This window comes from Onychostoma macrolepis, chromosome 10 (assembly GCF_012432095.1).
Source record: "Onychostoma macrolepis isolate SWU-2019 chromosome 10, ASM1243209v1, whole genome shotgun sequence".
In the NCBI taxonomy this organism is placed as follows: domain Eukaryota; kingdom Metazoa; phylum Chordata; class Actinopteri; order Cypriniformes; family Cyprinidae; genus Onychostoma; species Onychostoma macrolepis.
In genome coordinates, this window is record NC_081164.1 from 6,310,359 (window position 1) to 6,327,204 (window position 16,846).

Below are 16,846 nucleotides of genomic sequence, written 5' to 3' on the forward strand. Positions count from 1 at the left end.
AGGGTGGGGGGGGGAATCAGCGTTTGATTAATGGCCCTCACCTCCGGCTTGTGGTAGCAGGGTCTCATGGGAGTGTAGGGCTGTGCTGTTTGAATTATTAAAGTCTGAGAGTTGGGGGGAGGTTCATAAATAACCCAACGTAATGAGCGCCCTGCTAGCGTGAGCTCTATTGCTAACCCAGCTTTGCCGCTGCAGCCAGGGTGACCTTGGATATGCACATGTAAGCGCGTACACGCATAAATAAATAAGCGCTTTCCACTTCTCTCACTCTAGTGGCTTTCTGTGTCTTCTGTGTCTGTATCTGTATTGATTTATTTTGCACATAACGAGGTGACCTTCCTGGTTTCACTCGACTTCCTGTCAAACTGTGGCCAAAGTGGCAGAGCCCACAGACACACACACGCACACATGAAAAATCGCACTAACACACACTCTGGCTGCATGTCAGCTTGACCCTGCGCTATGCCAAAGAAATGGACTTTTAGGGGGAAAAAATTCACATAGTGGTCTTATGCAACGAATGGCAGTCTGAAAATTAATGCACAATTCTGAGTATTGTGTTTTTGGCTAATAGCAGGGTTCTGTGTTTTGTAGTTCTTTCGAGAGCATTTCTTTTGTAATTTTGAAAGTAATTTTGACTCATCATCCCTCAATTTAAAAAATGAGCAAACATTCTGGACGTACAAGTAAAGGAGGGAACACAATATGGAAGTAAAGGAGGGAACACAATATATGCTAAAATGCATACTTATATATATATATATTAGTCACAAAAATGAAACCTTATGTTAACATGATGCAATTTTACCAGGTGACTTTCTGTGCAAAATTTTATTTGAGTTCAATAAACAACCTTCTAAATAAATAAATGTAAAAGAATACAAATAAAATAAAATCTGCAAAAATTATCTTATATTACATAACCACTGTAAAAATTACAATTTAGACCATTTTAAAGTCTAAATAATACAAATTTTAGCGAAACATTTAAATGCTTTAACAAAAATACAAGGTTCATGTTTCAGTTTAAGCACTTTTATTGTAAGTGGCTTTATGTAACCATGTTTTTACTTTAAAAATTAGGAACGAATAAAAATTATATTTAGTGCTAATCAGCAGCATGTCACAAATGGACCATCTATGCAAAGCATGCACTGATCGCTTGCATTTCTGTAAACAAGATGTGTGTGTATATACATTTGTAAGGTGGTGTTCCCCAGGTCTATGTTCTGGGGCCGCTTGAGATTTACACACTTTGAGCATCAGAGAGCTGCTCATGCACATTGTCACAGTCTGTTTGTGTCAATCTCATCACACATTCACATGCACACACTCATCAAGAAGACCTGCATCAGTCAACAGCTGTTTGTGGTCAGCTCATGTCTATGCCTGTGAGTCTATAATAAGTAGCCACAGAGCTTTGCAGATCATTGCCTGACTAGCAGACATTTTAATTAGGGGCGTGTAATTAATTTAATACTGAACACTGACCTCAAATATACACACAGAAACAACACAACATGCCAGGACCCCTCTTGTGGTTATTTAATACATCTGATAAGCAGAGCAGGAGCCATAAATACACATTACTAAATGCAAACTGTGCTACAACACAATTATTTTTTTAAATAAGCAATTCCAAATCCACATGCCCCCTCAATTTTAATGGGCTTGATCCTTCTGTGTGTGTGTGTGTGTGTGTGTGTGTGTGCCCATCGTACTCCATTCGATTGAGATCTGTTTGTCTGAATGTGTCCCCAGTGTGTCATTCACACACTAGTGGTTTTATGAAACCCTCCATTGCTTGATTGTACTTGATCTCTCTCTCTCTCTTTCTCTCTCTCTCTCTCTCTCTCTATCTCTCTCTCTCTCTCTCTCTCACACACATGCATGCTTACTTTTTCTTTTTCTCACTCGGCCACAAGTGCCACAAAACCATCCTAAATTAATGTATTCAGAACTCCTTTTGGGATTTTTGTCATAATTTGGAATGCCTCCTAAAGGATCCTATTAGAATCAGCTAAGAATCAAATAATATCCTACTCAGTGAGAATCCAGTGTTTCTGATAACCTCTGATTAGCTCTTATTAAGATCCTTTGGGACTGGTTCCAAATTACAATAGAAATTCCACTAACAAGTCTTTTTGTAGCATTAGCACATTAGATAATAGTGGTTTCTATAGATATTACATTTCATAAAGAACTAGTAAATAAGTACATTCTATATAGTATAAATATGTATAGATTGAATGTACTATAAATGTATGAATCTACTGATGTACGTAACCATTTTATACCTGCCATCACAACTCCAGAATATGGGACAGTAAAGTGTCCATCACATGTGAACTCCAGAATCTCAAATACACTGAAAAACATTTGGTAGAGAAACAATTTAGAAATTGCTAGAAAATTTTGCAAACAGTTACAAAGAAAGGGCAAGTAAAGCATTGAATTAAATGTGGAAAATATATGAACTGAAATTGTGTTTTCTTGTAAAACAGGTTTTATTTACAACTTTGGAAAAAGTTTTCTCTTTGTTTTGTTTTGTTTACAGTGTAGGCATGTTTGGACACCGTTTTTATTTTAATTTTTCTAAATTCTTTCAAATTCAATTTCACTTTTTCATGCGGATGTGCTTCCTCTTGGCTGCCATTGCATATTGTCCTTTTATTCAAAGTTATAGGGATAGTTCACCCAAAAATGAAAATTCTGTCATCATTTACTCACCCTCAAGTTGCTGGTAGCCAATGACTTCCATAGTATTTTGTTCCCTTCTAAGGAAGTCAATGGCTACCGTCAGCTGTTTGGTTACCCATACTCTTCAAAATATCTTCTTTTGTGTCCAACAGAATTTGTGTGTGTAAATGATGACAGAATTTGTTTGTCATCAAAAATAATGATTCAGTTATGGTATTGCAAGTTGTTTTTCGTAGGAGCGCCATGTGTTTTATGAGGTAGTTGAAAATACCGAGCATCATTATCGGTGCGTACCTCACACATACAAAGTGTCTTTCTATCCTTATCCATCCATTCCCTCTGTCTCTGGTGTGTTGTGTGATTAAGATGCTCCTCCTAAGCTATTTTACACTCTTTTACGCTTCCCAGTATGTTTTACAGCCGCTCGCAGGCGGCCATTAGAAGCGCCTCATAAACCCTGCGTACTGCCTTTTAAATACTGGCCCGATGCCATCGAGAGGCCACTGTCACGATGCATCTTTATATCCCAGCCACCCGCTGCTGCAGATGCCGAAAGACCCTGATCCGCACTCGTCCAGGCTGCCTTTACTCTTCTCAAACATGCGTAGTTTGTCTAGCGGTGTCAAAGTGCTCACTCTGCATCAGGCTAATTGATCAACTCCGCTAAAGGTTGCAGCCTTCAAACATCAGCGCTTCGCACTCGACAAACAAGCCCGGCTGTCTGATAGCAGCCGCCAGTGTAAAAATGTCACTCGGTGAACTCCGATTGAAACAAATGAATCTTGTTTTTCCTTTCTTGCTAGTTAAACAACAGCTGCCGTTCAGAAGATGGATGCACGGTGTCGTTTTTATGTCTATATTGCGTGAAAGGTCACACCCCCCAGGGACTGCAGCGCTGCTGATGTAGCTTTGATACGCTATTGAGCAGGACTGCTGTCGAATGGAGAAATGCTACAGGAAGAGCCAAGAGTGAGGGAATGAAAATGACAGCATTGGTATTGAATAGAGCTGATATCATAGAGATTCAGGCCTATGAAGGATGATGAATGAACTGATTGGAAGTTTTGATTTAAACACCTACCTTTTTTTAAAAATCTGTCCTAGAGTTTTTCTGCATGCATGCAGGAAAGAGACTACAGAGACATGGTCTCTTCAGTTACTTTTGGCCATATTAAAAATGTGCTTCAAAAATGTTAGGAATAAAACAGCTTGAAACGTGAAACGGCTCCTGTGATGCATCTAACATGTATATCACAACATTATAACCTACAGTAACAAACTGGACATTTATTTTGAGATTTGCTAGCGATTTTTCCAAATAAATTAATGCTTTTATTCAGAAAGTATGCATTAAATTTATCAAACCTGACGGTAAAAACATAGGTACCAAAAAAATTAATAAAAATCTGTTATCAAAAAATCTATATTTTAATGCTGGTATTTTGACATTTCTATTCATTAAAAACAAAACAAAAAAAACGCAGTTTCCATATTAAGTGTTAGTGTAAAATATTACGTTTTTTTCAATCAAAATAAGCTGAAATAATGCTGATAAATATAACATGGCATCACAGGAATAAATTACATTATAAAATATATTAAAATAGAAAATAAGTAATTTAAATTGTAATAATATTTTACAATATCACTGTATTTTTTGATGAATTAAATCTTACCAACCCCAAACTTTTGAACAGATTTAAATGTGTTAGATGATGGCTAAGGTCACCAAAAATGTAAAAATAGGCGATTTAAAAATAAATAACTTGATAGAGATGCAATGCATATATATATAAGACAATATTTAATGCAGTGACCAAAGCTGCATTTGAAATGAAACAATTCCTTAGACTGAATCCGAGGATGCACAGCTCTTTAATAAATCAATGAGCTAAATAACCATTTTCTTTTTACTGCACACTTCTCTTTATTTTTTTTATTGTAATTGTCTATAAATTGATTGGTAAAGGGGAATTTGTTACGAAAACATGATGGCTTAAAATAGATATATAGAGATATAAAGACTCTACTACAGCTGTTATGCTGTTCAGTGTCCACATGCTGCAACTCTAAAGTCATCCTCTTTAAAGGCTATTAATTTCATTTGTTTCAAAATGTTATGCATCTTAACCATTTATAAAAATATCCCGTGTTTGCATTATCTCTCTAATTAACATTCACATACACTGTAACTAGGAGCAAATCATGTCAGGAAAGATTCATTGCAGTGAATTGATGCTGAAAGTGATTGTAGGAGATGGTAGATGCAGCTGTTTAATAGCTGTTCTCTGGTGTACCAGTGTTTGATTGACCCCATGACCTCTGATGTCAGCAACAAAATACATGGAGAACATCCTGTTTTAAAAGTTAACTAAAACTAAAACCCATAAAATAAGCAATATTAAAGAAACTAGTTGCCAACCTTCCAATGCAACATTTCTCATTTTATTTAGTTTGAACTGAAATACTAAAATAACTAACACTAAATTAACTAAAGAATTAATAAAACTATATACACATTTAAAACAAAACAAAGCAAAAAGCTAATAAAAATGGCAAATTTTAAAATTAAAATGAAGACCGAAAATAAAATATAAATAGCAAAAATGATAGTCAATGCTGTTATTTTAGTGTCATTCAGATACTATTGTTGGTTTTGTTAATATTTTGAATTTTGAATTTATTTTTATGTTTTAATTTTTAATGTAGTTCAATTTTAGTATTTGTGTTGTTTTTGTGATTTTGCTAATTTGTCGTTTTGAAATGTTTTCATGTTTTTTCTAAAATAAAATAAGTTATTTATTTATTTATTTTTTCAGTTAACATTTTGATTTTATTTATACAGTATATTATTATTTTATTTATAAGTAACAATTTTTTATGGTTTTGGTTAACTATAATAACTGTGTCAGTGATACTAAAATAACACTGTTATGCAGTTAGTTGCATTTTTCTCTGATCATTATTTTTCAGTACAGACCTGCGACTCATTTTTAGGTCGCGTCCCACCACCTTGAATACTAATGCAGGAAGAGAGGATTGGGTGGTTATTAGATCTAGTCGTGAAGTGGGGGGTGTTACATGAGAGATTGACTGACGGTGGCTGATGAAAGACTGAAGGATTGTGGGTAAGCGGGAGCGATGTCTGATTAGAAGAGGTTGTCGGGTGACTGTCACCGAGCTCAAATTGATTTCCACCCGAGAGGATGATGTGTAACACGCTGACGCTCACAGACACAGGTTAATACAGCGTGTTCCCGGTTTCTCGGGTGTGACATATGGCTTTGGACACACATACGTGAACTCTGTAGATGTTACTTCTCTAGACGTTTGTTTTGCCATCAAGGCAAGCAGAGGTGAGTTTGATTGATTAAAGTTTAATCTGCTGCTGAACGCTTCGCTCTAACCTTGCACGTCTGTCTCACACGCGCACTTTACTTCAGGAGATAAATTGAAGAAGTCGGCCAAGGTGATCTTCAGAAGTTGTTATCATAGCAGAGTGTGTGTGTTTGCGTGTAGCTCACCTTTATCAGCGTTACTGGTATGTAGTTGCTGGCACTTTCAACCTGTGGAAATGGAGAAATAAATTCAATTAAACACATTTTTTACACTTTTAAAATTGTGAAATATTACTACAATTTAAAATGATTTTTTTATTTTAATATATTTTCAAATGTAATTTATTGCTGTGATGTAAAGCTGAATTTTCAGCATTACTCCAGTCTTCACTGTCACATGATCCTTCAGAAATCATTCTAATATGCTGATTTGATTGCCGTGTTGAAAACAGTTAGTGAAATGCTTTTTAACTTGAGTGTGTGTATGTAATAAATAAATTAAATTAAATTTTGTGTGTGTGTGTATATGTATATATATACACACACATACATACATACATACACATACATACATACATACATGCATACATGCATATACATATACATACATGCATACATACATATGCATTAGGGCTGCAACAACGAATCGATTAAATCGATAAAAATCGATTACTAAAAGCGTTGGCAACGAATTTCATAATCGATTCGTTGTGTCGCGCGACGCGGAGACGTTTGATTATTAAAAAAAAAAAATAAACTTTAGTTGAGCGTGGAGCGGAGTGAACACACTCGGTCTCTCTCGCGCACGGATGGTAGCAGAGTTTGGCGCCTCATAAAAAAAAAAAAAAAAAGTAAAAAAAAAAAAAAAACGAGCGGAGGTAGAGGAAAGATACATGGCGGAGGCAGAGAAATCCGTGCGACCCAAGTCATCCAAGGTGTGGGAGCAGGGGCGGCGTTTGCGTATGGCAGTTGCCATACTCTAGCCCAGTCAGGTGCTGTGAAAAATTATCCAAACTTGAGTCGCTTATAATTCGTTTTTATTATTTTAAATCAGAGAGTTTTAAAAATAGTAAACCAATGATAAGCATTAAAATAACTTGTCAGTAAAACTTCGTAACGCCATTGGATCATCGAGCTCTCAGCGAGACCTCGTAACTTCACCCCGCCTCCGTTCAGATTGACGCGCCGCGCACAGCCTGGAGAAGATGAGATCTCTGCTTTTTCGCAATGCAAGGGTGAATAAATAATTGGTGTTTGAATAGTACAGCGTTTTCTTTACTCAAACACTATGTCAGTAAAGGATAATGTTTTTGTGTGTTTGAAGAGTGGAGAAGAATTAGTTATTTGCTGTCTATATACGTTTTAAATATCCTGTGCATTATGTGCATAAGCGCTTAATTTGAGATTTTGGCCAAGTGTATTAAACAACAAGAAAAAACTAAGCGCCCATATAGCTACAATCAAAGTTATATAACCTGTAAAAGTTGATGAAAGCATAATGCACTTGCTGCTTCAGATAACAGTTACAGCCGTTCTAATGACAGACAAAACACTCCATCTCCGTCATTCTCTGGTCAAAAACATTGTTAACTCCATTTGAGCTTGATTTTCATATAATGTTAAGTGCAAGTGTCTGATACAATACCAACGCTAACGACGCAGTGTTGTTAAATTATTTAATTTTTGCACCCACCCCCAAAAGTCTATATATTTGGCAGATGTAAAGCATACATGTGTAAGAAGTCGGTTAATTACTTAAAATGAACCTCTGAGACAAAATTGTGTGCGCTTACTCTATTCATTGCATCTACAACTGCAAGGTTATGTATTGTTTCTTACTACGTTGAATCAAGCTAACAAGTGTTTTCTCTCCATCAGAGGTCCATTCGGTCATTCGGGAACGATGACCGTCACGTCATGGCCAAGCACTCCACCATCTACCCTTCCTCTGAAGCCCTGGAGGCGGTACAGAGTCTCGTCTCCACCGTGGAGCGTGCCCTGAAACACGTGTCTGATTGGATGGACCAAACTCAAGCCAGCCAATCAGATCAACCAAATTCATCCAGCACACAGGAGGAGACGACGGAGGAGACGACCGAGGCCAGCGCAGACGAATCGCCAGAAGGCAGCACAAAGTGAGTGCATGCTGGGAAAATCGACAGATTTCTGCTAAAAAGCTGCTTTTGATTTATTGGATCTGCATATTGCGCATCATTAATTCAGATCACATTGATGTTGTGTGTTGTCTCAGCGAGGACAGCAGCTGTAGTAGCAGTCCCAGTGAAGGACGGGTGTTGTGTGGCGTGATAAGGATCGGTCTGGTGGCCAAAGGCCTCCTGATTAAAGATGACATGGATCTGGAGCTGGTGCTCATGTGCCGAGAGAAGCCCACCAAGACTCTGCTGTCCACCGTCTGTGACAACCTCCCGCTGCAGATCGAGGTGACAGCGCACACACAAACACACATGAGCTACCAAAATACACACTGACCACACAACCTCCTGTACTGCGGGAGTTTTGATCTGCTGTGGATAAAAATATACACCATAAAGACTAAAGACTTTATTGTTTGAGTTTCATCTGTTGAAAGACTGCACTGCGGAACACTGCAGCTAGTATTCCCTGAAGAACAAGAGACACTTGCTTGCCATTGACCAGTTTTTATCTGGATTTAATGTGGTGTTTGCTAACAGCGAAGCGTATTTTATGTTAATGCACTCGTTAAACTATATTTGAGAAAGTGATTTGTTACCAAATGAATCTTGTTAATACTATAAATACAATAAATACTGCTGCAAATTTTCCTGAAATGAGCTCAATGGCTTCTGAAATTTCCATTATTTGCAATTCATAAACACAAATTACTACAAAAAAAAAATGTTTTTATACATTTCTATCATTAACTAAAACTATTAAATATCATGTTTGTTAATTAAAATAAAGCTGAAATAAAATACTATTTACATATTAGATTAAAAATTTTAAATGCTGTCTTTGCATCCAACTGAAATAAAAATAAGTTTATAAAATATACCGTAGAAGTTATATACATTTGTTGAAGTACTAAGATTGCTAAAGATAAAATAAAATAAAATAAATCTGAATAGAAATATTTTTAAAAATGAAATAAAAAATGACAAGCACATTAAATTACTAAAACCTAAACTAAAATTAAAAATGTAAATAATAAATATTATATAGTATAGAAATACTTATAAAACAACACTGATTTATTTTCACTTATATATCAGTTCACGCAAATAAAAAAAAAGTGTTTTCAGTAATTAATTTGGGACAAGAACGGGCCAAGTCTCTCTGGGACAAGACAGTCTAGAGGGCTTAAAAGCAGAGAGCAAAAATGTGAAATGTGTATTTTTGCGCTTATGAATTCTGACACAAAAAAATAGAGCTGTAATAATTCTGCTGGTTCATGCAGGTAAACTTTCAATTTTGTAAATATAATTCCTGTAAAAGGAATTTGCTCCATGTAAACAATAGTTATGTATCATCCGTTTCTGATTTCTTGCCCTTTTCATATGGAAATTTTTTTTTTTACCGATATTACGTGATTATAACAGGTCAGTCACATTATAACAGAGTCTATCACGCTAGTCTCAGTTTAACATATATAAACTTTTCAGCACTTTTTCAGCATGTATAAAATTTTATGAATATGTATTTTATCTGATACTAGATATTTGAATGTATTTTACACTGTTGTAGTTATGACTGCATATGTTTTGAGGGAAATTAAATATTGCAGATTTCAAAATTGCAACTTCCAAAACAGACCTGCTCTATTTATATTCATCATGTGTAATTAATATAAACCTGCCAGCAACCAGCTTCCCTAATTAGACACTTAGGACAGGCCAAGGGAACGGGGTGATCAGCGGTGACCCACTCTGAGCCTCCCACACACACAACAGACCCCCGACACAAATCCCATTAAAGCAGACTGTACTGCCAGCAGGTCAAGTCTCCGTATAATGGATCTGTTCTTAATGGAAATGGCAGTCGACTGCTTTACCCTTTCTCTACTTGCTTCCTCTTTCTCTCCTTATCGGTCAGAGCCGTTACATCAGCGACTGAGTGATAGACGTGCACATTACCTGTCTTTAGCAGCATGTGAATGCATGAAGGAAATGTGCTCTGTATAGCGGTCCCCACACACACACACACACACACGGGTCACTGCAGTGGGAGATGTAATTGATCTCTGGTTTACATGAAAAGAGCAGGCGGATTGAGAATGTGCGGCTGGAATTAATTGAATGGATTACAGAGCAGTCCCCCACATCAAACCGGATTACATTAAACATTAAAGCAAGCATCTGCGCTGTCTGGTCCCACCTCATAATCTGGTTTGTAAATGTATTGTGACCAGCTGTGGCCATGGGATGCCAAAGACTTAACCTTTCCATTCTTGTCCAGTTTGATTCAAAGTAGGTGTGTTCTGCACTTTTATCTCTGTTAAACTACAGAGCATTAATCATAAAACTAAGCATTTAAAAACCATTTCACTAAGACGTTATTAGGAGATGCAGAGTGACAACTGATATTAATATGGAATTTATGTATGTAGTCTGTTATTTCTGTAAGATCTCTGAGCCATAAAAGCCTGATGCTCAAAAAAAAGTTGTCTAAAGGTTCAACAACCAAAAAATAATTTATTTATTTATGTTGAGGTTTCTTCTAGCAAAAATAGCCACAGTTTAGATTTAAATGATTATTCCTTCCTCTTTCTGGCCCCTAGAATTAAGCAAGATTATTTTGCTACTTCAAGGAATTTAATTTCTTTTTAATTTCTATTTAATTTCACATTTTAATTTCAGACCAAACTGTTTTTGCAGCTGGGTGTCAATAAGCAGCCTAGGTTTAGTGAGGGACTTCTGCATGTTATCACAGTTTCACCTCATGATTATAATGGCCAAGAGAATTCACAATAATGATATTACGAAGATATCAATAAAAGCTTTGCAAAAAAGGTTTATGTCGGTTGTCAACCAGTGATAAGATGCAATATCACCACCTAAAGTGTTTGAGTGAACCATTAGTAGCGCTGAATTATGATATTTTCATAATTGATCCATAACTGATTTTCATGCTTGACCCTCTAACACTAGCTCTATCTATTCTATCTACTTTTTATCCTTTTCATTTATTATAAAAAATAAATAAATAAAAAACCTTGCTGTGTGTGTATAGCGTTAGACTAGCCTGAACTAGTCACAGCGCTTATGTATTGTTGCACTTTTAATGTTTTAATCGCTTCTGTCACCCTTGTTGGTAATTTCTTTTGGATAAAAGCATCTGCTAAATGATTAAATGTAAATGTACACTTTCATATGTGTTTTTAACATATCAGTGTTTCATTTTTTTAAAATATGGTCATCGTCAACATTGACATCGTATATATATGTATATATATATATGTATGTATATATGTGTAACCCTAGTCTAGTGCAGCAAATAATTTTTCCATGATATTATCCAGTTAAATAGGTCATAACTATACCCTTCTATAGAGCTAAGTACAAGATAATTCATTCTGTATCATCTTTGCATGTTTTTGACCTTTGACTTCTGACCCCTACAGAAGCTGACAGAGGAGAAGTATGAGGTACAGAGCTCTATTCCCGAGGCCGCCATCTTGGTCCGCACCACAACAGACCCCAAACTCACGCTGAAGGTGACGCTCACCTCCCCTCAGATGCGAGACGACGACGAGACGGAAGAGCAAGGTTTGCGCCTGCATGTGACCAACTTTTTCCTAAACAGCAGATGAGGGAGGGGATGGATGAATGTGTTTGTGTGTGTGTTAGTGATGGTCCATTAGAAGAAAGAGCTTTCATCTCTTCCTTACTCTGCATCCAGAACACTCTCTCAGGGCCGCACACAGCGCTGGACTCATCTCATAGTCTAAACACACACACACACACACACACACACACACACACACACACACACTCAGAGCTGATTCAGTAGCAGGTTGAGTGGTCTTCATGCTGTCAGACTCTTGACCCTCAGGCCACTCACAGGAGGTGCTGGAAAAGAGCGGGAGGAGCGTAAGAGAGATAAAGACACAGAACCGTTTGCTTCTGTAATGGGACATTATGGAGTGAAACCAAATGTTTAGTTAAGAACAATGTGGGGCGGGATGTTCATCCATATTACGTACTTAGGGCAGTAAAAGCGTCACAGTGCATTTTGGGTACAATTCTAGCAGGGGTGCCAGGTGCACATGCTGTTTTCATGCCTTTCATCTGTTGGTTAAAAGGACAGTTCACTGATAAATGAAAATTCTGTCTTTATTTACTCTCCCTTATGTCGTTTCAAACCTGTATGGCTTTCTTTCTTCTACAAAACACAAAAGAAGCACTTGTTAGTTCATATAATGAAAGTCAATGGGGTCCAAAAGCACACTGAACCCCAATTACTTTCATTGTATGGACATAAAGACACACATGAAGAAAGTCATACAGGTTTGGAATGACGTGAGGGTGAAGAAATGATGACAGAATTTTTATTTTTAGGTGAACTATCCCTTTAAAGGGGACCTATTATATGCCCCTTTTTACAATATGTAATAAAAATGTGTCTGTGAAGTTTCAGCTCAAAATAACCCATAGATCATTATGTAATTTTGAAAATGCCTATTTTGAGTGGAAGCAGAAACGCGCTGTTTTAGTGCATGTCTCTTTAAATGCAAATCAGCTCCTACCTCAGAACCTCCGCTAAAAAACATCTGTTTGATTTTGATTATCATGTCTATCGCACTGAAATGATGCGTTTTAAACCATATTAGTTTAAACTTCTGATATACGGTTTTCTGAGCGCACACATCCAAAGCACGCGCACAGAAAGCAGCTGTCACACGGCATGTGAGTACTAAACTAAGTTCTCTTTCATGTCTTATTGTGCTTAAACTGTGAAATACACAAGTTTGTTAAAAACACACGAGTTACAAAAACAGTCGGTTATGTCTGTGAAGATAAACAGCTGAGAAAGAAATCATGTTTATATTAGATCTGTGTGGCAGCAGCGTAATATACAGTAAATAAATCAATAAATTCACTGCTCTCTCGTCTCCTCTGAGGCTGGGACTGTTCTGTGATCATCAGTGCAGCCAAAGACAGAACAGTTAGCATGCTTTGCTCAAACTTTCGCCATGGTGTTAGAAGAACTGCTACACCATTGTCGCTTGTGAAAACACAATGGCAGTGCTGTTGGTGTAAACTTGTAGTTTAAGGGGTGGTAATATTATAATGAGATTCTCTTCCTGCATCAAGGGGGGAGCGAAATCTGATGCGCTCGTTTTTTCACAAGCTTGCAGAGAAAGGCTTACCAAAAAAATATTTACTGGGTTGTTCTTTTTCATGTTTTCTGGGTTGGTAAAAGCACCGGGGACCCAATTATAGCACTTAAACTGGGAAAAAGTCATTTTCTTATGTAACCTTTGTCACTTTCCTCCTTTCACTCACTTTTTTTTTTTTTTTTTACTCTTGAAATTAATATTAAAGTGTGAAGTCAGATTCAGCTTGCCGTCCATTATTGCTGATGCAGATGCACTTGAGCTCCGAACACATGAGTAAAGTCGAGATGGAAATGTGTTATTGGAGTTTTTGGTGCCGTGACCCGTGACTTACCGCATTGACAGCTGAAGTGGTTGCATCTTTAAAGGACGGCATTTAGGCTACAATTAGAGCTGCAGCAATGCAAAATGTGCTGTTTTTTCCCTCGCTCTCTCCCTCACACACGTACACACTCATGCACATTCTGTCGCTCTGTGCAAATATGCAAATGTTTTGCCAGTGAATTGGAGGGTGCAGCTCTGCTGAACATGCTTGTGTGCTCATCCGTTACAGTGACAGTAGCAAATCTCAATACTAAATAGGACGATAGAGGTAGATGTCTTATTAGTGTGGCCTTCATGGAATTCCATAAAGTACTGCAGTTTTCTGCAGAATTTAAATGCAATAATTTGATTACTAAAGAATGAAGTGCACTTAACTGTTTTGTACACTTTATCATTTTGAAATTCATTGACTTACCTACTGCGCTAATGAACGAAAAACAAAAATCTGCATTAATGATTAATGATCAATTTTAATTAATTTTAATTAATTTCAAGTTAAAAAAAAACAATAATAAAGGGGGAATAATAAATATGTACATTTTAATATTAAATATTGTTGTATATTATCAAGATTATTTAAAACATTCTAAAAAAAAATCAATATTGTTATTTAATTAAAAGTTATTAATTTTCAGCATTCTATTGGTCACCATGCTCTCTGTTGATATAAGTATTGGGGCTATTTTAGTTGACTACTAATTATTTTATGATTTTTCAAAATCAGTACTGCACAAAATAACTAAAGTATTTGCATTGCATTAAAGGGATACTCCACGAAATATGAAAATAAATAAATAATATATATATATATATATATATATATATATATATATATATATATATATATATATACACACATTTACACATTTTAGATGTCGGCTTGATTTTTATGCCTTTTATTATTACTTGCGTTATATGGATTCATATAACGCATTATTTTGCTATGAATATTTGTTTGTGTTCATCAGAAGAAAGGGTGTAAAGTATTCCTTTAAAGGGATAGTTCACCCAAAAATGAAAATGTTGTTGTCATTTACTCACCCTCAAGTTGTTCCAAACCTGTATGACTTTTTCTTCTGCTGAACATATAAGACATTTTGAAGAATATGGATAACCAAACAGTTCCTAGTCCCCATTGACTTCCATAGTATGGAAGTCAAAGGGGACCAGCAACAGTTTGAGTAAATGATTATAGAATTTTGATTTTTGGGTGCACTTTAAGGCCAATATGCCTTAATCTCATTCTCTCTGACACAAACACGCTCATTTTCTCATGGGTTTGCTCACTCCGCCATCCTGGTTGATGTAGATTGTTAGAAGTGGGGGGAGGAAAATGAAAGAATGTATCCGGGTTGAGGAATCAATACCTGTGGCAGCACACACCTCATCCATCTAGAAGATGTGTCAGATGTGGACACTGCCCCTGGAGTGAGGGATGACAGATGATAGGAGGGAGGGAGAGATGGAGCGATGGGTTGTAGATCACGACAGGAGCACCTCGTATTTTCCCGACCGGGTCAAGGGCCCTGTCCCGTTGAGAAACGGCTCAATCTCAGGACTGGCCCGAATGGGCAGTACTCATCAGTTCGCGCACAAACACACACATGTGCATAAATGACACACACACACAACAATGTAATATTAGAACATGGCTGGGTTGTATTTCACTCCATAAATCAAAAGAAAGAAATAAGAAACTGTTCTTTATAAAGCTTGTTTTTAGGATCATAAATATTTTACATTGTGACATTGTTTATTGACATTTAAGCACATTTTCCTCTTAAGTTCTTATTACAGTTATGCATAAAAATTTACTTTAAACCGGAAAAAAAAAATGCATTGTTGCATTATTTTTTATAAAATATTAATGTGCCATGACAATTTTGTTTTAGCTTAAATGTGTTGATTTAAAAAAATTTAGCTTGTATAAAAATATCAAATAAATGACTATGTATATATTTTAAAAGATACAATTAACTAGCTCAAACTTTTGGACCTAGACATGTTTTTCCACCCGTGTTTGTGTGCTGGAGATTTGTGATTCGATTACAAATGTACTGAATCATTTTTCTCATTTTGAGTGTTTGTAAGGTTGTGGGGAGATAAATGATGGATTGATGTTGATTTTTGCGGTTTGTGTGTGTCATTGATTAGAGGGTGGGCTAAACCTTTCTATCACTCTGACAGATCTTCCTCTTTAACCCTCCTCAGCTGGGCTGCTCTGATTAAAATCCAGAGAGGAATTATGAAAGAGTAATGCTTCAGTTATCATCATATAATCTCTAAATAACCCCTCATGATTAATACCCAGTAAACCTGCACACCTTGTCCTGGATTTACACTGCGGCTATCTTTTATCTGTTTGTTTATCTGCAGAGGAACAGTGGGATGAACTCACTGGTACATAGACGCTCACCTACCGAGACAATGAAAGAAAAACAATTATCAAAGAAGTTAAAGAATGATCCTTAGTGTATTGTTTGGGTGGGAGAGATGAAGAAAAATGTTCTGACAGCTCAGATTGTGAGCGTGTGTCGTGTGCGAGCGATCTCTTCTCTTGTTGTGACTGGTCTATAACAATACCCACTGCATGTCTTCATTATTCCAGTGTCAATCCAAGCACAAACTGGCACTGATTCGCTGAAGTTGTTAGTGTGTGTCGCTGCTTTTGACGTTAGCGCCTAACCAGACATGCCGCAGGAAATTAGTATCGGTCCTTACTTGAAATGCTGTGTGAAGAGACGAAATCTGAATGCTTTATATTTACAGATGTTTCTTCAGCTTTAGGCAGTCTGTGGACTTTTAGAAACTAAACTCTCTTAAAACATACTTTTCACACTCTCACTAGTTTATATTGTCTATTGACATTGTCTAGCACAGGATATACTGTTCAAAAGTTTGGGGTCAGTGTGTTTTTTATTTAAGATTTTAATACTTTTATTCAGCAAGGATGCATTAAATTGGTTAAAACATTTGTAATGTTACAAAAGATATCTGTTTGAAATAAATGCTGTTCTTTTGAACTTTCTATTCATTAAAGAATCCTGAAAAAAATTGTACACGACTGTTTTCAAAATTGATAATTGTAAGAAATTTCATGAGCAGCAAACCAGTCTATTAGAATGATTTCTGAAGGATCATGTGACACTGACATTTTCCATTCAAAATC

The 16,846-nt window shown here is 36.4% G+C and overlaps 1 protein-coding gene across 8 annotated transcripts in view; it reads left to right on the forward strand.

The window, feature by feature from the left end:
* The window catches only part of strbp (spermatid perinuclear RNA binding protein), a 94,493-nt gene that overhangs the window by 49,321 nt on the left and 28,326 nt on the right, over window positions 1–16,846 (forward strand). For 7 of the 8 annotated variants that reach the window (XR_009272990.1, XM_058788329.1, XM_058788330.1 and 4 more), the window contains exons 4-6: window positions 7,917–8,173; window positions 8,290–8,479; window positions 11,638–11,782. Coding sequence is in view for 7 of the 8 variants with exons in the window: in XM_058788329.1 (XP_058644312.1) it covers window positions 7,917–8,173; window positions 8,290–8,479; window positions 11,638–11,782 (592 nt within the window). In the remaining variant the exon portion in view is untranslated. Of the gene's footprint in view, window positions 1–5,632; window positions 6,057–7,916; window positions 8,174–8,289; window positions 8,480–11,637; window positions 11,783–16,846 lie in introns of those variants that run through there. The other variant, XM_058788334.1, reaches the window with a different exon arrangement.